Raw genomic sequence first — 26,732 nt, 5'->3', positions numbered from 1 at the left:
GGTAAGAGGTTTGTGGTAGTGGTCTCACTCGCCCTAGTGTTCACACCGACGCCCTCTTGGAGGGTGAGCTTGGAGGGTGAGCGAGTCAGTTATACTGACCTTTTCTTTATTTTATTTATTCTCTGGTATTTGTTAGTGCATTTATCTTAGAAATAATGGATTAAAGGGATATTTCGCTGGGCGACACGAACCAATCGCCCAGAAATAGATTTTTCCTTACGTCAAAATCCCTTTTTTATATAAGTAACTCACAAAGTAATTACACAGCTGAATCCCACTGTGACAGATGGTAGGATACATGGACATAGTAGACTATTTCAATATTAATAATCTAAACAGGACAACATGAAACAATAAAATAGCTAGTATTGATAGGTGTTTGTTGTAACCTTACCTGGCGAGGGAGCTACGGCGGTTAATTACTGTCTACGGTCGTCACTCCTCTACCTGTAGTGACGGGGCATCAGGACCTTGTGACATCTCTACTTTAGTGGGTGCTTTGCAGACATGGGATAATCCGCTTGTGGCCAAAGCTTTTGAGGGATGTTCATTCTTCACCAAAACACCTACTATAAAGCTGCGTTTCCTTGAGAAAATCCAATCTTTTTATCAATTGCTTGGACTTCACTTATTCTTTTGGCTGTAGTTAAAGATACTAAAAATATTGTCTTCACTGTCAGATCTCTAAGGAAAGCGGAATTCAGCGGTTCAAAAGAAGGACCTGAAAGCCATTTCTGTACAATGTCTAAATTCCAGGATACTGAAGATATCTCTTTCATTTTCTTTGTGTCCAAAGACTTGATAATCTGCAATATCTTGGTTCATTGACAAGTCTATCCCTCTATGATTATAAACTGATGACAGCACTGACCTGTAGCCTTTAGTGGTTGGTGTAGCTAATCCCTTTGCAGATCTCAAAAATAAAAGAAAATCTGCAATTTCCATTCTTAGTGGTTTCAGAAGAAGAGATATTATTTTCATGGCACCGCATTCTGAAAACTGACCACTTTTGCTTGATAAAGATCTGCTGAAGACTGATGCCTGCACTTTGCAATTGCTTCTGTAGTTCTTCTTGAAAACCCTTTTGCTTTGACAAGCTTCCTGCAGAGCAAGAGTGCATAATCCTGGATGGAATCGAAGGAAGTGTGGCTGTTTGAGAAGCCTTGTTCTCTGAGGTAACAGCCTGGGTTAATCCACAAGCAGATTGATTAGGTCTGGAAACCACTCTTTCTGTGGCCCGAAGGGAGCCACCAACGTCACTGAGATGTTGTGAGAAATATAATTGTTCAATACTTCGCTCACCATGCTGAATAGGGGGAAAGAGTACACGTCTAGATTCGACCAATCCTGGAGCATGGCATCCATTGCCTAAGCCTGAAGGTCTGGAACTGGTGAAAAATAGAGGCAAACAATAATTCCTCGATGTTGCGAACAGGTCTACTAACAGTTTTTCCTCATCGTTTCCATAGATTGGTGCATATCTGTGGGTTTAACGACCACTCCGTCGGTAGTACCTACTTGCGGCGGCTTAGTTTGTCTGCTAGAACATTTAACTTTCCCTGGATGAATCGTGTCATTATCCTCACCTGGTTGCTCTCTGGCTTCTTGGTAGAGAGAAAAAGAAGGAGTTCCTTCTTGGTTCTTCACATATGCTAAAGCCGTAATATTGTCGGAGTGAGCTATTACTATCTTGTTGAGCGTTAAGGTTGAGAAAGACTGAAGGGCTTGTAGTGACCATATTTGGCTTTACCTTCAACTCCCCCTTCCATGTTGATGTGTAGGTTCTTCTCTGTTGGAGACCAAGTCCCGCAATTGCAATTTCCTTGGCATCCAATAGGGCTCCCCAAACTAGGTCCGACACATCTGAATGTAATGTTAGGTTGGGGTTCAATGTGCACAATGGCTTTCCTACTGTAAATCTGCTTTCTTCTAGCCACCACTGAAGATCCTCTGTGCTCGCAAAATTAATGAGAAAGACGACTGAGTCTGGTTGTGTTTTCCTTTCCCAACTGGCCTTTAGGTAAAACTGGAGAGGTCTGAGGTTTAATCTTCTTTAAGGTACAAACTTCTCTATTGATTATGTGTCCCCAACAGGCTCATCCATTCACTGGCAGAGCAAAAGGGATGAGATATGAAGCTTTGAATTCTCTTCCAACAATTTGCAATTCTCTGATAGGACGGAGAAGCCTGAAAATTCAGAGAATCTATCTTCATCCTTAAATAAAGTATCGACTATGAAGGGAACAGTTGAGACTTCTTTAGGTTGATTAGTAATCCCAATTGGCATGCTAGATTCAATGTCTTCAGTAGGTCCTCTATGCACTTGCATCTCGAGGGGGAGCGGAGGAGTGAGTTGTCAATGTAAAGGCATAAGTTTATGCCCATAAGGTGTAGCCACTTGGTGAGGGGTGCAAGAACTTTGGCGAATGCTTGGGGCGCTGTGGAAAGGCCTGAAACACAGTGCCCTGAACTGAATTGGAATACCTGTCCCTGAAATACAAACCTCAGATACTTCCTGGACTCCGGATGGACTGGAATATGAAAGTATACATCCTGCATATCTATCATTACCATTCAATCCCCTTGTTGGATGGCTAACAGACCTAACTGGTTTGTTTCCATAGTGAATTTGGTTGTTTCTATAAGGAAATTAAGAACATTGACATCTAGGACAGGTCTCCAGCCCCCTGATGACTTTGGGACAACAAACAGACGGTTGTGAAATCCTTTGGACATTACATTTTCGACCAATTCCATGGCCTGTTCCTCTACGAAACCAGATACTACCTGGGATAGGGCTGAAAACTTCTTTGAGCCTATCAAGTAGCCTTCCAAGTTAATAGGTGAGGAGGTTAAGAGAGGTGTCTCCCTGAATGGGATGGTTGATAATGTTTAGTACCCACAGTTCTACACCTTTGGCTTCCCACTGCTCCAAAAACTGTAAAAGTCTTGCTCCTACACATGCATAGAGGATCGATTCCTTACTTTCTAGGGTCATGTCTAACTAAAGGTCATTTACTAGTCCTCACTGTCTTAAGATTCCGGTGAGGTCAGGATTGGAAGCATCCTCTGTTCCCACGAAAGGGTTGTTGAGCCAGAGGAGATACTGTCCTCATGCTAGAAGTAGTTACAAGAGTACCTCCTGTGTTCCTGTGTTTAGAAGATTGTGCCAGTAGGTCTTACATCGACTTTTTCTGTAACTCTTCAGTGATTCACTCAAGAGTCGAATGCGGGAAAAGGCTAGTCTTGTCTAGTGGAGCAAAAAGCAGTGATGATCTCTGAGAGGGAGTTACTCTTTTCAAGGTAAACGAACACCATAATTCCCTCTTTTTAAGTGCACCTGTCGTAAAAATTGAGGCCAGTTCTTGTGCAGCATCTCTAATGGCCTAATCTAAGCATCCAAGTATACCGAGGCAGTCTGAAGCAAAATTTTCTCGAAGGTTCTGGCAGTCCTCTATTTTCTTTGCTAGAGCTCCTACTGTCCAATCAAGAAAGCTCATGACTTCTAATACTTTAAAGATGTCTTTGATTTGGTGATCTAATTCAGAGGTAGAAAGGAATACCTTTGCTGAGGTATAGCAGATCTTCTGGCTGAATCAATAAGGCTAGATAAATCCCCTTGAGAGGAGGCAGATACTCCAAAGGAAGGCATTTCTCCTATGACATATGATGCTTGTCGCTGCATCACTAAATAAGACAGAGGCACACAAAATGTTGCTTTGCCTAGTTAATTCTTCTCACCTAAACTTAAGTCAATCTTGGCAAACACATTCTTGAATGAAAAGGACAATACGTACCATCTTGGGAAGGCCCACTGTTCCTGGGGAAGACAGTAGCACTGGAGTGAAAGAAGGGTAGCAAATGAGGAAATACTGTAGAAGAGACTAAAAATTAGAAGTCGGTTGCTCCTGTTCCCCATTATCTTCATCTGATGAAGCTGAAGAAAAATCTTCTAACACCTGAAGATTCTGAGTAGTTGTTGACGGATTCTGGAGCAGGTTCAGGATACATTACTGTCCAGTTGCTGTTTAAATTGTAAGTCTCCTTCCGATTGTACCTCTGATTGTAGATGAGCAATAATCATATGCTGGGTGGCGTTCAGCCACCTGGCGCTCGGACTCTATACATTCGGGCACCGGACAATCTTTAGTGCGTTTGTAGACTGGTCATGTGACTGAAGAGCACTAGGGTGCTGGACACCTGTGCTTTACACTATTAGGCACTGGACACTTGCTTTAACCTATCGAGCGCTGGCTGTTCTGATATTGTGGGCTCTAGGACTGCATACCTGTATATGGGGTGCTCTGACTGCTGTTGCTCGACTGTTGGGCATTATATATCATACACTTGACATTCGGAATACACAATGCGATCTGATACAGGTCCCTCAGACACTCTCTTGGGAGACGGGCTGATCGGAACCTGGTGAGGGCTCTCTCACAAACTACAAGAAGTGAGAGGACTGCGCTCTTGCTCTTTCACACATTTGAGGGAGTAATCTTGGAAAGCTGACCAAGAGGCTTATCAAGCCTGGAACCATTCCCTCAGGGGCCGATATGGAGCTATGAGAAATCTTGAAGCATTCTTACCAGATTGGAACTTGTTTATCACCTTCCTTATCATTCTAAAGGGTGGGAGGACATACAGTTCCTTATTTGACCAATACAGAAGCATGGCATCTGTTGTCCACACCAACGGATCTGGTACCGGAGAACAATAAAGAGGAAGGCAATGATTTTTAGAGGTCACAAACAGGTCTGAAATTTGATCAAGTCCCAAATCGCATGCTAACAGAAGGGTCTTTTGAAGGTCCTCCATGCAACTTTCATTGGAGAGGGAAGTGGGCGGTAGTTTAAATAAAGAGCAATATTTGTAAGAGTTACATAATAAAAATATGGAATGTTATTCCATATATATAAAAAAACTAAAACTAAAGAGGTCAACCAGATTGCTTGCAGGAATGTGATCAGACCAGAGATGCTAAGATGAAGTGTACAATAAAGTAGGCTAAGGTGACGTGCCGTCACCTGTGGTCATTCATTTGTTTTGAAACATTAGTCCAAGCTCCCTGCTTGAGACAACTACCGCGACCTATAATTCAAACGGCCTATGTGATCTGTAGTGTGTCTCATTTGTATGTATGTTCATATGTTCGAGCTACTGTCTGCTTCCTTTATGACTTGTAACCGAGATGGTAGACAAAACAGAATTAGTCATCATCGTTGGCAGAAGCGATCAAGCCATCGTCATTAGAAGACCTGTACAAATTTCCTCTGGACTTCATCATGTAATCTCAGAGAATATAAGTATTTTTTTATACTTCGTGTTTTCTACTAGAACCTCGCATCACTGCCGAATCATCATGAGTTTAACACATCGTCGTCATAACCAAAGAAGATAACACCGACTTTGTAAGTGATCTACAAACCCAAGACACTCCAATGAGTATGCAAGTGCATAACCAACCGACTTAGAGTAAAATTATCGCAAGTCTAACATTACCTCATAGGGCGCCTTATTATACAAGGCAACAGCCCTAATATATTGACTCACATGAGACTAGAGGAGCAAGAATGTGGGTAAAACCTGAGGGGTTGTTGCCAGGCTGAAGCATAAGTCTCGAAATGAGAAAACTTGGTCCCAAAAGTCAAATTTGAGGTACTTCCATGGCCAGGCTGAAGCATAAGCCTCAAAATTAAAAAAAAATTAGTCCCAAAAGTCAAATCTGAGGTACTTCCATGAGTCTGGATGTAATAGGACATGAAAGTATGCATCTTGCATGTCTATGGAGACCATCCAGTTCCCTTGACGAATGAATACAAGAATTGGCCAATTCATGTCCATCCTAAATTTTGTCTTCAGAACAAGAATTGGGCAATTCATGTCCATCCTCAATTTTGTCTTCAGAACAATGACATTCAGGGCGTTGACATCTAACACTGGTCACCATAACCCTGAAGACTTCCGGACCACAAAGAGGCGATTGTAAAATCCCTCTGATTCTATATCTGTGACTCCCTCCATTGACGGAAGGAAACTTCCACTGATAGTGCGGAAACTTCTCTGATCCTAGAAAGTAAGTTGTCTAGACGATGGGTTTCTTGACTAAGGGCGGATCTTCTTTGAAGGGAATAGTGTAACCTTAGTTAAGCAACCTCTACCACCCATTGCTCTGCTCTTCTTCTGATCCACTCCTCCCAAAAATGCAGGAGCCTGGCACCTACTGTTGCACGGGGATCACCATCCTCACTTCTTGGAGGGAGGTTTAGTTGAAGAATTTTGTATCAACATGGAGGAGAAGCAGATGTTTGCTCCTGGCCTAAACCAAGACCTTTGTCTACCTCCTCGAAAGGGCAAACGCTCTAAGGGCAAAGATGACCTGGTGCTGAAAGAAGAATTCTTTTCAACTCGCGACTGATTGTGGAAAAAGGAAGTCAAGTACTGGGGGAAAGAACAGAAACACCGACTTCTGGGCTGAAGTCAGCCCTTTCAAAGTAAAAGAACACCACAACTCACATTTCTTTAAGATCCTCATCATAAAGGTGAAGGCCAACTCTCAAGAACCATCTCTAATTCCTCTATCAATACTGGAAAGTACTGTAAAAAAAAATGTCTAAGGAGAGATCTGTAGGTGCTGAAGGATAATCCTGGAATTTGTTAGCAAGGGGACCTGCACAACCCAAGAAACTAATTATACTTCAAACACTTTAAAATGTTCTTGAGTAAGCAGTTAAGCTTGGCAGAAGAAAACATAACCTTGGTAGCCGCAAATGTTGACCTGCGAGAGAGAACTTAAGTCTTGAGAAGTCCCCCTGGGCAGAGGCAGATGTACCCAGAGAGGGGGGGCTTCTCCAGTGGCATGATAAGAATATCTTCTCTTCAACAACCACAAAGGAGGATAACAAAAAGCAGCCTTTTCTTGTTCTCTCTTGCCTACTAACCAGCACTCATGGCCTTCCTTGCTGAAGTTTGCAAACAGTTTACCAAATGTTTGCAAACAATTTCCAAACTGTTTGCAAACAATTGTTTCTGTCCAGACCTCAGTTGTTGCCAGGAGGCTTGCCAGTGCAGTAGCCTCTGTACTCTACTTGGCTATTTAATGCACTCGAGAAGGGATAAGAGAAAGAAAAGGAGATGGGTAAAGAAGTTTTTAAAAAAAGGAGTGCGTCATGCGAGGTTAGGTTCCAGACCCCATCGCGTAAAGGGAGTTTTCACGAAAGTTTGGCATAGTCTCTAAAACAGTCTCTAAAAATGCTAATAAATACATACTTCTAGAGTTAGAACACTAAATATGACCCTAATCATCCTCCCTAAATATTATGCTTACTTTCAAATGAAATTAAAGCTACTTTAATTTCATTTAAAAGTTAGCTTAATACACTACCCTTAAAAAAAAAAATAAATAAATGGTTGGTAAAAATATAGAAAAGGGTGAAGATTACATACTACAGTATTTCTCTCTTCTTTCCCCTTTCTGACAGACCAATCTATTTTTGGAAGTCTTCTCAACCACTTTTAAGAAATTCTTTATTCTGTCTCTTTTTCTTTGTTCTAAAATTCCTTTTCACGAACAAACTGCTTTTTATTTGGACTAATACAACTCTTAGTTATGTCTCTAACGAGAGAGAGAGAGAGAGAGAGAGAGAGAGAGAGAGAGAGAGAGAGAGAGAGAGAGAGAGAGAGAGAGAGAGAGTTGTCTTTACATAAGTATTAAGCTAACTTTTAAATGAAATTAAAGTTACTGTAATTTCATTTAAAAGTTAGCCCAATACATTACCCTTATGCCCAATACATTACCCTTATAAAAAGAAATAAATTGTTGGTAAAAATATAGGAGTGTGTGAAGATTACATACATAAGGAGAGAGAGAGAGAGAGAGAGAGAGAGAGAGAGAGAGAGAGAGAGAGAGAGAGAGAGAGAGAGAGCAGTGATCGCTAATCTGGCAACACTCTCCCTCCTGTCACATTACTTGACATACTTGACATATTTGACAGCTCCGGACTCTGACCTTCTGGTGGAGTTAAAAAGAAAGACGAGGGAAACAATTCTTTATATGTATCATTTTGTCATTACAGTTACAGTGGAATCTCAGTTTTTGTACATAATCCGTTCCAGAACCTCCTACGCTATCCGAAATGTACGAAAACCGAAGCAATAATTCCCATAAGGAATAATGTAAATAGTATTAATGTGTTCGTTCCAGACCCTGCAAAATAATAGCAAAAAATGATATTGTCATGATACAATAAAGTTTGTTCATACTTACCTGACAGATATAAATATAGCTGTATTCTCTGACGACCGACAGAATTTCGAAACTCCCGGCAAACGCAGTGGTCGGCTAGGTGGTTAGTACCCATTCCCGCCGCTGGGAGGCTAATACCGGGAACCATTTCCATTTTCTATTCAGATTTTCTTTACCACTGTCCCCTGAGGGGAGGTGGGTGGGTACTTGATTGTATATATCTGTCAGGTAAGTATGAACAAACTTTATTGTATCATGACAATATCATTTTGTTCATGACACTTACCTGCCAGTATATATATAGCTGAATCCCACCATTGGAGGTGGGGGGAAGGGACTGAATAGAAGGATTTTGGAAACATTTCACATGCAGATGATTGACATCTTGGTTCCCTACCTGTTAGCATAGCTGACTTCGTGATTACTGTCACCCAAGCCTGCTTCTGCTTAACTAGAATTTCCAGCGTGGTCTAGTCACAATGTGACTAGACCATATTGACCATACTGAAGACAACGAAGCATAATAAATACCACCTAACCTAGCCCCACTAAAGTTAGTCCCATAACTTTCAGGCTAATTAAAGGGAAGACCCGCCTCAAAGTGGCCAACCCTACGACCATAAAAAACAAACCCATAATTAAAATCACACACATCCATTTTCTAAAGGATGGGGTTCGTATTGCTTCTCGTCCCCAATACTGTATCGGCGGAAATGTATGGTCCAAGCGAGTAGCAATTCTCATGTGTCGCCTTCACATCTCTGAGGTAGTGTGAAGCGAACACAGAGTTGCTTCGCCAAAATGTGGCACCCAGGATGTCACTTAGTGCCATATTTTTCTGAAAAGCCACCGAAGTAGCTACCGCTCTAACTTCATGAGCATTAACTTTTAGCAGATTAAGATCATCATCCGCGCATGACGAATGAGCTTCCCTGATGGTGTTTCTCAAGAAGAACGCCAGTGCGTTCTTAGACATTGGTAATTCCGGCCTCTTGGCCGAACACTACAGGTTATCTGACGGGCCTCTACATTGTTTGGTCTTTTCCAGATAAAATTTGAGAGCTCTAACAGGGCACAAAACTCTCTCTGGTTCTCGTCCGACAAACTCTGATAACCCCTTGATATCAAAGCTTTTAGGCCAGGGGTTGGATGGGTTTTCGTTCTTAGCTAAGAACGAGGGGCTCAGTGAACACACTGCATTATGTTCTCTGAAACCCACATGCTTACTCATAGCTTGGATTTCGCTAACCCTCTTAGCTGTTGCCAGAGCGGTTAGGAAAATAGCTTTCCTAGTTACATCTTTCAAAGAGGCAGCATGCATAGGTTCAAAAGGGGCTGACATTAAAAACTTTAAAACAACATCCAAGTTCCATGAGGGAATCTTGTCTCGTGGAACTTTTGAGGTTTCAAAAGACCTCAATAGATCGTGAAGATCCTTATCATTTGATAAATCCAAGCCTCTGTGTCGAAAGACCGTTGACAGCATACTTTTGTAGCCTTTAATCGTTGACACTGAAAGTTTGTCTATATTTCTAAGATGTAGGAGGAAATCAGCAATCTGGCTCACAGAGGTCGTGGAGGAGGAAATATTTTCCCTTTTACACCAACTTCTGAAGACAGCCCACTTCGACTGGTAGACAGCTTGAGAAGATGTTCTTCTAGCGTTGGCAATAGCTCTTGCCACCGATCTTGAAAAACCTCTCGCTCTGGCCAACTTTTGGATAGTCTGAATGCAGTCAGACTCAGAGCGGAGAGGTTTCCGTGATACCTCTCGAAGTGGGGCTGTCTGAGTAGATCGATTTTTTCTGGAAGTGTCCTTGGGAAATCTACCAGAAATGACATGGCCTCTGTGAACCAGTCGCTTGCAGGCCAAAAGGGGGCGATCAACGTCATTCTTGTTCCTTCCGACGCCGCAAACTTCCTTATTACCTCTCCCAGGAGTTTGAATGGAGGAAAGGCATAGAGATCCATCCCCTTCCAATTCCAAAGCATGGCATCTATTGCTATTGCTCCTGGATCTAGAACCGGAGAGCAGTAAATAGGAAGCCTCTTCGTTTTCGCTGTCGCGAAGAGGTCTACCAGTGGACGTCCCCAAAGTTTCCATAACTCTTTGCAAATCTCTGGATGGAGAGTCCATTCGTTTGGAAGCATTTGATGTTGACGGCTGAGGAGATCCGCACGAATGTTCTGCTGTCCTGAAACGAATCTCGTTAGAATCGTTACATTTCTTAGCTTCACCCAAAGTAAGATTTCCCTCATGATCCTGAACAGGGAACGAGATAGAGTTCCTCCCTGTTTTTTTATATACACGAGCGCCATGGTGTTGTCCGACTTGACTTGTACAATTCGTCCCATAATCCTTGACTCGAAGCATTGAAGTGCCAAACGAATCGCCTCTAGCTCCTTGAGGTTTATGTGCCAGGACCTCTGTTCCCCTCTCCAGAGACCTGACACTTCTTCCTCCCCCAGTGTTGCTCCCCAGCCCGTCATGGACGCGTCTGAGAACAACACTAGGTCTGGGCTCAGAACTTTGAGGGATATCCCTTCCGATAGCTTGACGGGATCGGACCACCACTTCAAGTGCTCTTTGATCAATTGAGGGATTCTCAAAATCTCGTCTAGATCTTTCTTGTTCTTCCAGTTGTCTGCTAGGAAAAACTGAAGCTGTCTGAGGTGCAGCCTTCCCAGAGAAACAAATTTCTCCAGCGAGGAAATGGTCCCCAGCAGACTCATCCATTCCCTCGCCAAGCATATTTCCTTCTCTAAGAAGACCGATACTTTCTCTAAGCATTTTAGCTAACGTTCTATGGATGGAAATGCTTGAAAAGCCGCTGAATCCATCTGAATCCCCAGATACACGATGGACTGTGTGGGAATCAGATGGGACTTCTCGAAGTTGACCAGAAGGCCTAGGTCCTTCGTCAGCTGTAATGTCGTATGTAGGTCCTCCAGGCACTGTTCCTTTGACGTGGATCGGATCAGCCAATCGTCTAAGTAGAGAGAGACTCTTATCTTTGAGAGATGGAGCCATCTTGCTACATTTCGCATCAGAAGCGTGAATATCATAGGGGCTGTACTCAGCCCGAAACAGAGAGCTCTGAATTGGAAGACCTGTTCCTTTAGAATGAATCTGAGGAACTTCCTGGACCGAGGGTGTATCGGAACATGGAAATAGGCGTCTTGGAGATCCAAGGACACCATCCAATCTCCTGGTCTCAGGGAAGCTAAAACAGACTGTGCAGTTTCCATCTTGAATTTTATCTTCCTTACAAAAAGATTCAGCCTGCTTACGTCTAGGACAGGTCTCCATCCTCCCGAGTGCTTCGGAACAAGGAAAAGCCTGTTGTAGAAGCCTGGAGAGTTCCGTGATACAACCCTTTCCACTGCTCTCTTTTCCAACATTAGATCCAAAAGGTCTAATAAGATCTGTTGCTTCAAATCCTGATAAGAGGGCGAAAGGTCTATTGGCTCTATGCTTAATGGCGGTTTTGTTTTAAAGAAACAGGATTTTTGTAGCCTTTCTCGATCACTTCGAGTGACCAAGAGTTCGCCCCTCTTATCCTCCATGCTTGCGCGAAAAGAGCGAGTCTCGCCCCGACTGGTGCCTGGATGTCCGAAAAGTCATTTCTTTCCCCTGGTTTTTGAGGGGGCTCTGCCCCTGGGGAAACTCCTCCCTCGAGCAGCAGCTCTCGAAGAGGCTCTTCCACGAAAGGGCTTAAAATTCTTCCTAGAAGCTTGCGTGGTTCTTGAAGACATCTGATCCGTAGGACGTTTCGAAGACCGAGACAATAAGTCCTGCGTCGCTCGTTCTTGGAGATTTACTGATAAATCCTTTACCATCGATTGTGGAAAAAGATGAGCAGAAAAGGAGCGAACAACAATTCTGCTTTTTGCGCTGGCAACACTGACTTAGCTGTGAAGCTACAGAAGAGTGCGCGTTTCTTCAGGACTCCCGACGCAAAATGTGATGCCAGTTCGTCGGAGCCATCTCTTACTACTCTGTCCATACAAGACAAAATACTTGCTAAGTCCTCTAATGAAATGGAATCTGGGCTTCTAGACTGAACATCCAAGATGCCCAAACACCAATCTAGAAAGTTAAAAACTTCTAGAGTTTTGTAAAGGCCTTTGAGATGGTGATCTATCTCTGACATTGTCCACGAAACTTTTGCTGATGCCAGGTAAGATCTTCTAGGAGCTTCCACTAAGTTGGCGAAATCCCCTTGTGCGGAAGCGGGGATTCTTAAACCTGCTTCCTCTTCTGTCTCGTACCACTTCCCTGATCTTCCACTAAGCCTTGTGGGGGGGAAGTGCAAAAGAAGTCTTGCCCTTTGTCTTTTTGGATTCCATCCAATCATGGATTCTTTTAAAAGCCCTTTTAGTCGAGAGCGAGGTGGCCATTTTGACAAAATTTGGAGTCTTCCTTGCCTTCGAAGAGGTTAGTTGCGAAGGTGGAGAGAGAGGAACTGGAGCTCGAAACTTCTCGGGAAACAAATCTTTTAAAAGACGAGTCAAAGTCTTATAATCCACAGAGGATGAGGTTGTAGGATCCTCCTCCTCTTCCGAAACAGGCTCGCTTGACGATTTATCTTCTAATGGAGACGTAGTCTTATTCTGAATTGAACGAGAAGAAACCGAAGTTTCACCTCCCTTTCGAAACGTAGGTCTTGTGTTTGAAATCAATTTTGAAGAGGAGAGTCTGCTATGTTCTCCTAACCTTGACTTTCTCTCCGAATTTTCCAGACTAACGTTATCCGATATCTCTTGACGAACACCCATACTGTAGTTTCTACTACCTTGACGCAAATGGCGCTTACCCTTTTGACTAGCGACCTGTCCTTTTCTTCCCAAGGTGACTTTATGCATCGGACGCCTAGCGTCCTGGAAAGCGTCGTCATTTGCGTCCTGGAAAGCGTCGTCATTTGCGTCCTGGAAAGCGTCCTGATATGAAGGACGACGAGCGTCCTTACTAGCACTACGCCTCGCGTCCTCAAAAGCGTCCTGACATGATGGACGTCGTGGAAACGGTCCTTTAAAACGGTCTTGAGTTGTAATACGCCTCGCGTCCTCAAAAGCGTCCATTCATATGCGTCTTCATATCCTTTTCTTGAAACTTAATCTCGTTGAGGTTTGGAATTCTTTCTACCAGCCGACGTTTATGAGACCGAGCGTTCCGAGAAGCGTCCTTACGAGCGTCCTGATTAGCAAGGCTTTTCCTTTGAATATTCTCTTCTTGTAATTCTATTTCTGAGCGATCCTTCTGAACGTTCTTCGACTCTTGGAAAAGACGACGGCGGCCGCCTGTGCGACACCTAGTGTCTTTTTCTCTTTCGCCAATACTTCTAGAAACTCTATCAGCAGGACTGCTTGCGCGTTCCTGATTGAGTCGATGAGGTCTAGAAGGCGACGAATCAGAAGATGACAAAGAACGAAGAGAAGTCGCAGGAGAACGTCTAGATTTCTTGACGGGAAGCCATAGATCTTTTTTACGACTACGCGATCTTTCTTCTTTCTTGGCGAAAAAAGCATCCAACTGTTGACGAATCGCTACGAGAGTCTTTTTCGATGGTGAAGAACCATATGATGGAATGAACCTTTGAGAAGAAGATGGGCGAGGGGACGCCTTCTTCCTTCTCTCCGGACTTGAATCAGGACGCTCAGAAAACGTCCTGAATCTCTTGTGCGGGATACTGTCTTCGAAGTCTTCCGGAGAAGACCGAAGCGTAAATTGAGGCGGAGGACGCTCTCGATCTCCCGATGAAGCGTCCTCTTCCATCATACCTTTCCTAAGAGGGCGAGAAAGACGATGGCCGCCAGTGCGACGTCTTACGTCTTCCTTACCACTCTCAATTGGAGAGGCTGCGTCCTCTTCCGTAAGACCTTTCCTAAGAGGGCGAGAAAGACGATGGCCGCCAGTGCGACACCTTACGTCTTCCTTACCACTCTCAGTCGGAGAGGTCTTCCGAGATTCCCACCCACGGTGAGGTGAGGACGTCTCGGAGGAAGAGAAGCATTCCTTCAAGATTCGAGCTTGTGCACGATCTTTGGCAGCCTGGGATGCGTCTTCAGATCTGCCGAAGGGGACGCCAGACCGGTGTTTAATTCCCGTAACCCTCCTTCGGCCTTCGACATGTCCATTCCCTGTGCTCTGGGAGTCCGACAGAGGTCTCAACCTGGAGGCATTATAGGACCGATCTGACGCCCCCTCCACTTCACTAGGGGCACTAACATTATCACTACACTTTTGCACATTAGATTGTAGCACTCTCATTTTCGATTCAAGGTTCCGAATCAATTCTAAAATGGTAGAAAGGGCATTCCCTTCGGTAACAACCACTTCCTTATCTGAAGGTGAAATTATAGGGTTATGCGTAACATGTTCCTAACAAAATTTATGTTAGATTGAGCAACTTTACTTTGACTTTTAACAGAAGCACTCCTGGAGGAAGACCTCCTAATCTGTCACGCTCAAGTCTACGAATGTAAGATTCATACGCCCCCCCCCCCCCCCCCCCTTCCATTCGACATCAGTTAACACTTCACATTCTTTGCACCTATCATCCAACAAGCAAACATGCCCTCTACAATTCACACACCGTGTGAGGATCTACCGAGGCTTTTGGTAGCCTCACCTTACATTCTACTACACCGCACACTCTGAAACTAGTAGAACTAGATCCAGACATCTCAATTCTAAGAAAAATCAAAGCCAAAATCAAAATCCAAACCACAATAGCGTATGCCAAATCACTAAGTCAAATCCGAAACCAAAAGACAATGCCAAATACTCAAGTGACAAATGAAGTTTTCGAAATCCTAAGCGGAGGTCTGTAAACAGGTGTTTACCGACCGTGGCGACAGAAGAAAATCTGAATAGAAAATGGGAATGGTTCCCGGTATCCGCCTCCCAGCGGCGGGAATGGGTACAAAAACCACCTAGCCGACCACTGCGTTTGCCGGGAGTTTCAAAATTCTGTCGGTCGTCAGAGAATACAGCTATATAATATACTGGCAGGTAAGTGTCATGAACAAAATACATTTTACAGTGAATAAACACAGTTTTACAACAGAAAACAGTGAGAAATAAATATAAAGGAATAATGAAATGAATAATGAAATGAATAATGAACATTTAACATCACTCTTACCTTTATGGAAGCCTTGTTAGCATATGGAAGACTTGTTAGCACATGGAAGACAGAGAAGAGGGGAGAGGGAGGAAGATAGGTTACTGTTTGGAAGGGGAATCCCCCTCCAGAAGGACTTCAGGTATCATGAACCTTTCTGGGGTTACTTCTCTAGGTTTTTAAGTGGTTCTGTCTGAGATTACTTCCCCACTTTGTTTTTTACTGGCACTAGGACCAGCTTGAAAGTCACTGGACCCCTGTCAAATAACAAAACTGTCCAGAGACATTTGTTTCTGACGTTTCTTCAATAACTGCCTAAAATTATACAAAACGTTGTCATTAAACATGTTAGAGACACGGATTATAACGTCTTTGTTAGGATGATGTGTCTCAACAAAATTTTGTAGATCACTCCACTTTGATCACTGAAGTAAGCACAGTATCCCCTCTCTTTCCCCTCCTCCTCCTTGGATTCCTCATCCATCGTCTGTTGCTTGTTCCTGCTGAAGGTCTTGCAGTTCCTCAGTGGTTAGTTCTTCTCTCTTGGCATCCACTAGCTCTTCCACATCCTTGCCACTCACATCCAAGCCCATGGACTTCCCAAGAGACACTCACCGAATCACCACTGGTGCCTATGTTCAGGGCTCCAAGCCTCAAAACTGGAGGAAAGACTAAGAGCACTCAACAAGACACCTTTCCAACACTCTGTGGCCACATGGGACTCGACAACAGGTGTGACTGAGGGGCTGACTGCTTGTGGGCAGACCCCACCAACCTCCCTTGGGCCTCTGGTAAGACTTCTCCCAGGTGTCAGGGAGTATGTCAGGGACGTTTGCCTAGGAGAATTGGTGGGACAGACAGCCAGCTACTTCACTAACACTCCGCTATGAACACACTTTCACAATCAAGACGCACACGCACTGACTCTCCTAACTGAACCATAAAGCTTGCTAAAAGCTCAAACTTACGATCAAACTTAGCTTTGAGACATGCGATGATATTGGGGTCGGAAGCATGGGAGCTGGGTACATGATTAGGTGGTACAGCTGAAGGACTGGGGTTTGGGGACATGACAGAAATAACAGGTACATCAGAGGAAGATTTCAAAGAATCCTGACTAGCTAATGACTTGTCACTCTTAGTAGACACTTTCCTCTTCCTATCTCTGTCCAATTGGAAAGGTGAGAAGTTAAAATTTTCCAGTCTCAAGTCTCAGATGACTCATTCAACACAAGTCAGATCCACAGGATACACTTGACCTCTGCAATCCACAGACACTGTGTGCAAGATGTCATCCTTGTACTGCATGCTACCTCTGCTGCAATAACAAGTACCAGTCACACTTATGTCAGACATTGTCGGAAATAAGTCAACTACATAATCAGTCCCAAAATAAATCAAAATGATGGATAAAGTCTGTAACTAACAACCTGACTAAATAAATGCTGAAAAGCTATCAAAAGAATCCAAAATATTTCACTGATATCCTAAAGATACAACTGGTAAAGCCTACAAAATCCAAAAAATTTAGCTATAGCTCACAACCTTTGTCGGAAGCCGGCAGAAATAAACTGAGCTCTCTGCTGTGTTGTTTCCCTTCTCCAAAAGTAAGTGGGACTAGTTATCTATACCAAAACAAACAAAAAGAATCGCTACAACAATTTTCAAGTTTTAGTTACCGGTACTACTTAGAAATTGTTAGCTATGCAATTACTTGGGAGGTTACTTATATAAAAAAAGCTAATTCAGTACTATACAGGCAGTTCCTGGTTATCGGCAGACTCTGTTAATGGCGAAAGGTTGTAAATAGGCACCAATAATAATTATGGCACCATAACATACCTAACAGAGGCGCCATTAACTGGTTATCGGTGCCATTAACCAAAACTCAGCACCATAAGCGCCATAAATCACCAAGTTTTGGTTAATGGTGATTTTTGTTCATCAGCACCCCTCCGAGAATGGAACCCCCGCCAATAACCGGTGACTGCCTGTATACTGAATAAGAGGACATAAAAGTAAGAAAGAGGGTTCTGGTTGAACCAAAAGCAAAGATTTATGGCTAAATGAGACTGCAATGCAAAGAGCAAGCAATCATGCATATAACCCCAGCTAATGGTCCCGAAGCTCACACCCGAACAAGGGCATCAGTGTTTGAGGGTTTAAAATCCAAGAGAAAATTTATACAAGATGATAAAAGAACAGAATAGCATGAAATAGAAGAAACTGATTGTAGGACTAATCATCAGCTTGAGGACAAATGCAGAGTTAACTGGTATGGACTCATAAATGCGTACTAATTATAATAACTGCTGAGAACCTGGGTTTACCTGCACATTCTGTGGTGGCTATTATCTTTTCTTTCAGGTCTGTAATATCTGGAAAATTTCTTGACCACTAATATGGGGTTCTTTATAAGTACTGCAACTGGTTTGTCTTGAAATACAGTATATTAAAAACTAAGAGTGAATTCCAATATCATACCTATAGCAGTAATCTTCTGTACACATGTAAGATCCTCCTTTCTTCACTTTATCAGTCCCGGAATGAGGCCCAGTCTGTAGACAGATAAAAATGTATGTAGATTAGGTAAAAAGTAAATCATACACTGAGCCCACCCTTCCAGTATTAGTGGGGGGATGTGTACCAGACACCTCAGCAAATAGCTAAAATCCATGAATGATTGAAACCCCCTGTAAAATGTTTATAACTGCCTATCTTGAAAGATCAAATACCAAATGTATACTTAAAGTATCATCCTACATCAAATATACCTTAAATTATTATTCCATTATTGTATTAAATCTTTGAAATATTATTATCCTTTCAAAGTCATCTTAAACATTTTACCATTAGAAATATATACATACAGCCAATAACACAGTGAGAGAGAAACAGAGAGAGGAAAAGAGATAATTGAATGGGCAACATCATATTTGACCATGGAGAGTGAAATTATTTATGAATTATTTAGGAGACAGAGAATATGTAACAGGAGAGAGAGAGAGAGAGAGAGAGAGAGAGAGAGAGAGAGAGAGAGAGAGAGAGAGAGAGAGATAGAGAGAGAGAGAGAGAGAGAGAGAGAGAGAGAGAGAGGAATTCTTTACAATATCAAAAGATTGAAATGAACCTTTATAGGCAACAATTTTTTCCTCTGCCAAATGTATATCTTTTCCAGATAGAGAGAGAGCTGAACTAAGTATCTATTTGTCTATCTATCAATGCATTTCTCATCATGGCAGAGATATATATAAATATAATATATATAAATATATATATAGATATATAATATATATATATATATATATATATATATATATATATATATATATATATATATATAAAAGAAGGAAGAAATAGAAGTAGATGATCAGGCACTGGCAACAATTTGGACCCAAGTAACTTTCTGTCAAGTATTGTGGCATTTCTGACAGGCCGCCCAACCTCCCCCTTGCTTCACAACTTAGGCCAAAGACAGGGATAAATTGTTCTTTAATTTTTTAAAAAATAATTTAGTATAGAATAACATAAATATTGTAGTAACAGTGCATTATTATTTATATTATTTAGACTTACTAATATTTGAAAATTTACAAACAAAAATCTTACTCATTCAATATGGACTTAATAAAATATTAATCAATATTAATACCTGAAAATTAGTAAATTATTTGTTATCATAAAAGCATATTTATTCATAAAAATAACATCAAAATAGAATAATAAGTGAATATTTATAGACGGAAAAACTGGTGAGTGAGCAGGACCTCCGACGAACAATTTTTAGATAGGTCCCACGGAAAAATCTGTGAATAGGTGAGTCAGCGAATCTAGAGAACACGAATATGGAGGGTTGACTGTATACTGTAGTTATCTATAATCTATAAATCTGTCCCTAAGGTTTACAAACCTAAAACCTTTTTCTTTGCATATTAGCTCCAGTCTGTCATTGATTCCAATTGCCTTGCTATGGTTCTTAGCAGAAGTCCTATAAGAATACTGTTCTCACGTATGTTCTTTACAATATTTATCAGATTGGCTACGAGACCTTCTGTCTGGCCAATTCTTCCATCTTTTAGAAAAGAGGCATTTCCTCCTCCCTGCACTATGATTGCATTTTTTCTATTTTTTACCTTGATTTTCCACTGCCTCGGCTATCTTCTTTGCTTCTGCACCTGGGTAAGAGTTAACTTTTACTTGTATTTTTGGCCACAAAATTTAATCCTGATCTTTAACTAACGAATCTCCAATTAAGGTTGTTTCCTCTTCTGTTTCCGAGAGCACAGTAAATCTATTCATTGTGTTGATACCTTTTGGGGGACAACTGTGTTTTCTGGCTGCTATCGCTCTTCTACCGACAGCTTTCTTGAATTCATAATTTTTATCCTTGCAAGCGTCTTTCTTTGTCGCTTGTGTAGTGCTTGTTTCTGTTTCATTTCTGGTTCTGGTCTTAAGCAATTGTTCGCTAATCTTCACTATACTCTTCGTTTTCTACCATGTCATTGTTCAATTCCTGTTTCTCTTACTTAAGGTTTGTCACTTCTCTTCTTAGGTCTCCAATTTCCTTTTCCATCCTGTTTTCTCTTCTCTTGCCTTCTAGCTTGTCCTTGTCAACTCCTTTAGTTCCTTTGCTAATTCTTCTACTTCCCTCCTCAGTACAGCTATCTCCTGTTCTTGTTGACAGGAGAGACAGACACTGATATGGAGAAGTTATGGGAGTTCCATTTAACAACATCTGAGAGAGAGAGAGAGAGAAGAGAGAGAGAGAGAGAGAGAGAGAGAGAGAGAGAGAGAGAGTGTAATTGTTGGATGGATGGTTAACTGTTGAATTGGCTGTTGGTGAGTTCTGGGTTGTCTGCTGGTGCAGCTGGAGTTAGTTGTTAGAGTTCTGTGTTTTGGGGTCAGTTTTGGGTCAGTCTTTAGTCAGAATCGGTGATGATCAGTAGTGTCGGCAGCAGCAGTCTCTTGAAGGCATTGAAAGTCAGTTAAGTTTTGTGTTTTATTGATTTGTTGTTTAGTTATTGTTAAGTTGATATTGTTTGCTTTGGAGTTGTACCTGGGCTGTTAGATTTTTTGTGCTTGTGAGTTTCTGTTGAGTTATATGGGAGTTGTTGTGGTTGAGAGTTGTTGAGGTTGTTGTTGGTGAGCTGTTGTGATTTCTTGGTGTTGTTAGTGGGTGTGTGTGTGTGTTAGTTTGTTGTGTTGTTGGTTTTTTGTGTTAGTGATTGTTTATGCAGTGGTCTTTTGTTGTGGTTGTATTCCTTGTTTGTTGTTAGGTTGTGGTTGTGTTCCTTGATAGTTTGCTGTGTTGTTGAGTTGTGGTTGTGTTCCTTGGTTGTTGTTGTTTGTTTGTTTGTATAGTGCTTTTACATTGGATGGACCTTGGTTGTTGTGTTGTTGTTGAGTTGTGGGGTTAATGTCCTTGGTTATTGGTTTGTGGGGTTGTGGTTCTGGTTGTTGTGTTTGTTGTTGGTGGTGTCTCAGCGACCTCGACCAGCGGATAGCACAGCATGGCCCTGAGTATCTGCAGTTGGGTGAGTATATGTGGTTGTGTTTTTTTTAGTTCTTGTGTAGGTAGGTCAATTGTCCAGCGTGTATTCTGTAGTGTAAAGAGGAAAGTGTGACTGAAGGTGAGTTTGGTAGCTGGATTGATTAAGTTTATGTGGGGGGGATTTGTCCACTTGTTTTCAAGCTTGTGATCCTGCCACACTGAGACTACCTAGCTGTGATGCACATGCTTTTTTGTAGTCTACGCACCACTTGTTTACATTGTATTTTGCACACGTGTGCTTTAATTTTAACTTTCCTTGACTCATCTCTGTTTGTATCTTGGTTTCAATATTTCTATCTGTGCTTTTAATTAAATAGTGTTCCCCATATTTGCAGGGGATAGGTACCAGATCCCCCCTCCTTGAACAGCTAGAACTGGCGAATAATTGAAACCCTTATAAAAACGCTTAAAACTGACTATCTAGTTTATACTTGTATTTGACGGCCAACTTGGTCTACAGGCTAAACTGTATTAAATATTTTTTTTACTTAAAATATAGTTTAATGATAACAATATTCGACAAAATAAATAAAATTATAAAGCATTTAATATAAAATTTAGCTTTCATTATAACATTTAGTATAAAAGATGTATAAAATCGAACGTAACCGCGGTGACGTCACGCCCAGCTGACTTGAGACTGAATGAGGGAGCATTAATATGTTTAGGATAGAAGGAGAAGAGAGTTAAAATATTACTGTATGTATGTAAAAGCAATAACAATTCACATAAAAAGGGAATTTCCCAATAAATTTAAAGTAATGATAAAATATGAAAAAAATTAAATGCAATACAGAAAAAGAAGGAAAAGTCTTAATTGAGCCAGTGTTCAGTGCACTGAGTGAGATGGTCTAGTTGAACAATATTAACAAAATAGTAAATGAAAGAACAAAGCTTTTCAAAATAAAATTTAGCACAAATGATTAACAAAATCACTCGTCGTTGCAGTGATACACAGCTAACTTGAGGTAGAGGGAGGGAGCGTTTATATTTTTGAGGAATAATGAATGAATGATTTTAAGTTATCGTGTCATGGTATTGTTGAGGAGAGAATAGACAGAAGAATCTGTACTATAAATCCTGGGTCACACAATGGCAATTTTAAACCGTGACTTTCGTAAAGGCTGGGTTTGGCAACCAATCTCCTATAGTCGTGGGGCTTGGGCTTAACAAAAAAATAAAAGTCAGCTGATATCGACTCCATGACGACTGCCGCAATGAACTATTACATCATTGTGCAAGTTTAGATGAGATTAGGTATTTATGTAGTCGCACGTGCAAGTCACCCACGGTTTAGGCCACACCCACATTTTAACAGTTTTTAAAGGAAGGCAAGTTCCATGAAGGCATTACGATTTATTAGCGATTTAGTTATGAAATATTCTGACTTATGTACCGAGTCGTGAACATGGACGCCACCATATAGATATAAAGTCTAATAACTAAATCAATATTTTCCATTTATTTCCCATAGATTGAGTGTGTTTCAGAACTCCCATAAATCTTCTTCATGATTGCATTGAGTCTTTGGTGTTAGCCACTTGTGTGTTGCACTACTTGATTTTTATTTAAAAAACCCTACTGCCAGGAGTGAGGCAAATCTCTTTTTTTTATCTTTTATTAAAAATATATCACATTCATTACATAATAGGTAGGATGTTACAAAATTAAATATACATACAATATTTACATATTACTATGGCTTAGAAAGAATTAGAAGTCAAAATAAATGTATTTTCTGCTAAATAATTTGCAATTTTTTCTTTATATAAATTTCTTAACAACCGCACCTGTCATAAAATAGTTTAATTTTTACAAAGGCCCACGTTTCTTCTTTTGTGTACGTATTTGTCTTTCTTACTTATTCAAACTGCATATACATATATATCCCACAATCATTATTATAGCACTATTCTGTACTTTTTTAGTATGTATTATATTTGAAATTAGTGAGGCAAATCGAGAGGACTCAGTGACACACGAGGTCGTGTTTGTGATTATGCAAACTCCCCTTCAGGCTTCATCCATTGGCAGGAATCAATGATATACTAATAAAATTATAAAAATGCATTTTCATTCTTCAGAAAACATGTTGAAAAACTATGTAAATTTCCTGAATAAAACTTAAAATTCAAAAATATTTATATAATTACCCAATATATTTTCCTGTAAGTAGTATTCAGTGTCATATTCATCTATATCTGAAGTTCTCAAATTATATCAAGAATACCTACTGAAAATCTTTAATGCAATATATATTTTACTCAAAATAGAAAATGCCTTTTCATTTCTTATACTTCAGAACATGCTAATAAATTGACTGTGACTGCAATGAACTTACTAAAGAAAATCTTGTTTAAAAAACTGTGTAAATTTCGTGAATAAAAGTTAAACTTAGTCTCTATTTATATTACAGAATATATTTTTGTTTAAATTGTATTCAGTGTCATATTTAGCTAAATTTGAAGTTCCCAAATTATATATAGAATACAGAAAATCTTGAATCCAAAACCGAGGCAGCTATGGGCAATTAACTAAACCCTTGAACTACATTCATAGGCTGCCGACGCACTTGACACATTCTCACTCACTGCGCAGCCCCACTGCGCACATTGTGGGTTTGCCAAGTACATGACATTTGTACTGAATGCTGTAACTCGCCGTTGCTAGTTACAACAGCCTTCTGGAACAGATTAAGTTCGAAGTACAAGGTACTACTGCATTTCTGAGACATAGCAAATAATAATAATAGAGAGAGAGAGAGAGAGAGAGAGAGAGAGAGAGAGAGAGAGAGAGAGAGAGAGAGAGAGAGAGAGAGAGAGAGAGACTCCTTTCGACCCTTTCCCCTCCAAAAAAACCTATATCAAACTGTCATTTACTCCCCAACCCTCCTTTCTCAAAGTGGATAAAAAGGTTGGGAATCGCTATATCTTTTATTAATCTTATTTATATTTGAAAATTAGTTCTTTGGTAAATTATTTATTTATCATACTACAAAACAAATAAACATACATAAGTAGAGAGAGAGAGAAAAATCTTTATTGTTATTGTTTAACCTCATTAAACTTAATATTATTTGAAAATTAATACAGTGGTACCTCAAGATACGAAAGGCTCAACTTACGAAAAACTCGAGATACGAAAGCAAATACGAAGATTTTTGTGGCTCTACATAAAAAAATTGTTCAAGATACGAAAGGTTGTTGCTGTAAAGTCCGAGATTTGCCCGGACCACCGATAACAATTTTAAAACTCGCGCGCTGCCAACTGAGTAGACTCGCCACCATCCTCCCGCTCTCCCATTGGTTCCTGATGCTAGTCACCTCCATAAGATCCTACTCTCCTATAGGTCAGCATCTCTCCCATGATCTCATCATGCATTGTACGTACCTGCGTTCTTCTTCGGCCATTGCTTCTCACCAGCGTTATCGTATGCACACGGAATTAGTTCGTTCACATATATGATTTCGTTTGTTAACATAAATTCGTGTTAGAGATTTCGTTGTACTACTTTATCGTGTTGTGTGAGAACTTAATTAGTATACTACATAACTTAATTAAGTACAGTATAGTCATGAGTCCCAAGAAAGTTGCTGAAGTTCACAGAAAGAAGAGAATGCTTTCTATGCAGACAAAAATGGAGATAATAAAAAAGTATGAAGCTGGCATGCAGTTGAGTGTGATCGCTAAGGAATACGGCTGAAGTCCATCGATGATAGGCACCATCCTTAAGCAAAAGGAAGCCATCAAAGCAGCTACACCTTCCAAGGGCGTGACTATTTTGTCCAACAAGAGGAGCCATGTGCATGATGAAATGGAGAGGCTGCTTCTTCTATGGATTGAGGACAAAGAAATCGCTGGCGATACGATAACCGAGACGGCAATCTACCAGAAGGCCAGTGCTATTTTCGGCAATTTGATTGCCCAAGTCGAAGACGACGAAGGAGAAGGGACATCGACGGCAACCCCAGACTTCAAGGCTTCTCATGGGTGGTTCGAAAAATTCCGTAAACAGACTGGCATCTATTCGGTGGTGAAGAAATTGAAAGTCTGTAAAAAATGTAAAGTATAAAAAAAAAAAAAAAAAAAAAAAAAAAAAAAGTAAAAATAAAAAAAGAAAAGAATAATAATTTTAAGTTTTTTGTAAAGTTAAGTATTAGGGTTTTGTTAAGTGTTTTCTTAAAGTTTAGTTTATGTTTCCTGACATTTTTAATGTGTTTTCGTTAAGTTAAGTGTACATACTACGTAACAAATTTTCTGCCATGTGTACTCCTCCTCTGTCACCACTTTCGGAGACAGCCTCACTCGAAAGGTAAGCTTCCACATTTTACTACATACGTATGTATGTACCGTACAGCATTTCTTGATACCATGTACACTAATACACTTTATTTACAGGTACATACATATATTAGTACTACTAGTACGTATTAAGTTAGGCATTGAATGGTCCAAATTGTTGTAGTATTTCATTGTTTATAGGTCAATTTAGCTTTATTATGAAATTTACTGGGGTGTTTTTGGGGGGCTTGGAATGGATTAGCCATTTTACATATAAAATGCGGTTCAAGATACGAAAAACTCATGATACGAAGCCGTCTCGGAACGGATTAATTTCGTATCTCGAAGTACCACTGTACTGTAAATTAGTATTTTATCATAAAATGTAGTAGTACCCTTAAAGATATATACATACACTTCCAACACTTCAAATCAAAGCAGAGGGATAGAGTTACCATTATGACATACGTATCTTGTAGGGCAAAAGAGAGAGAGAGAGAGAGAGAGAGAGAGAGAGAGAGAGAGAGAGAGAGAGAGAGAGAGAGAGAGAGAGAGAGAGAGAAATTACATGAACATTAGTCAGCAACATGCCGTAAGTACATTGAGGCACAGGTTTTCAGTTGCATACGTAAGAACACCAACTACTACCATAGCTGGGAGGAGAATGTTAAGAGTTACCTATGTATATGCCATTTGGATTTTAAATATTTTTATATTACTAGTATGTTTTTAAAAGATTTTAACTGTAGGACAGGCTCTGTTTTTCCCTCTCCTGATGCTGCCTCTGCCTTGCCTCTTCCAGTCCAGGTAACCGCTGCCCCGGGGCAGTCTGATAACGGTGCCCAATCTACGCCCTTGGATGAAGGACTTCATGTAATGTTGCAACAACCTGTACGAAGATCCAACAGGATTGCAGCCAGAAGGATTGATAGGGGAGAGGGTATCACCTAGTTGTTGTTAACTACCCTCTTTCTTCACCTGGCCCATTAACGAGCTAACGACCGTTGTCAACGATCTTCAATGTCTCTTGTTTTTTAAATTTACCTCTGTACTTGTCGTAACTTATTGTTCATTTGGACTGAAGATGAACCCAGGGAAGGGTTCGAAAGCTTTTTGTAAAGTCTTCAAAATTACACTTTGTATTATTGTGGACCCTTTAGAACAATAGGATAATTTTCTAGCACCTAGCTGGATCTGGTTAAATCGCATATGAAAAGCAAGGAATCTTGTGAGATCTGGGAATGTGTGCGTATATCGGGTAAAAACTGATCAGTTTCTCTTATTTCAGATTCGGAGGTGTCCAAAATGGCGGCGCTCTGGGGGTCGCTTGGGCTGCAGGCTTGCTGATGCACTTCATGGATGCTCACCTCCCCCCTCAGGCTACCCAAGCACTCCCCCCTCCTCCTGGCCCTCATCTTCGTTGGTAGCCAGGGTCAGCTATATTGTATTGCTCTGCCAGTGACATCAGCACCACTGGTGATGTCATGGGTTCAGCCACTTTGTATCTCTGCCAGTGGCGCCTACCGCT

General features: G+C 41.0%; 1 protein-coding gene across 7 annotated transcripts in view; it reads right to left on the bottom strand.

The window, feature by feature from the left end:
* LOC135208401 (formylglycine-generating enzyme-like) overlaps positions 1 to 26,732 on the bottom strand; it is a 226,969-nt gene that overhangs the window by 10,992 nt on the left and 189,245 nt on the right. For 6 of the 7 annotated variants that reach the window (XM_064240536.1, XM_064240532.1, XM_064240533.1 and 3 more), the window contains exon 6: positions 17,857 to 17,930. In XM_064240536.1, coding sequence (XP_064096606.1) covers positions 17,857 to 17,930 — 74 coding nt within the window. Of the gene's footprint in view, positions 1 to 17,856; positions 17,931 to 23,707; positions 24,974 to 26,732 lie in introns of those variants that run through there. The other variant, XM_064240537.1, reaches the window with a different exon arrangement.

Source organism: Macrobrachium nipponense, chromosome 35 (genome assembly GCF_015104395.2).
Source record: "Macrobrachium nipponense isolate FS-2020 chromosome 35, ASM1510439v2, whole genome shotgun sequence".
NCBI lineage: Eukaryota > Metazoa > Arthropoda > Malacostraca > Decapoda > Palaemonidae > Macrobrachium > Macrobrachium nipponense.
This window is presented reverse-complemented; position numbering and strand designations above follow the sequence as displayed.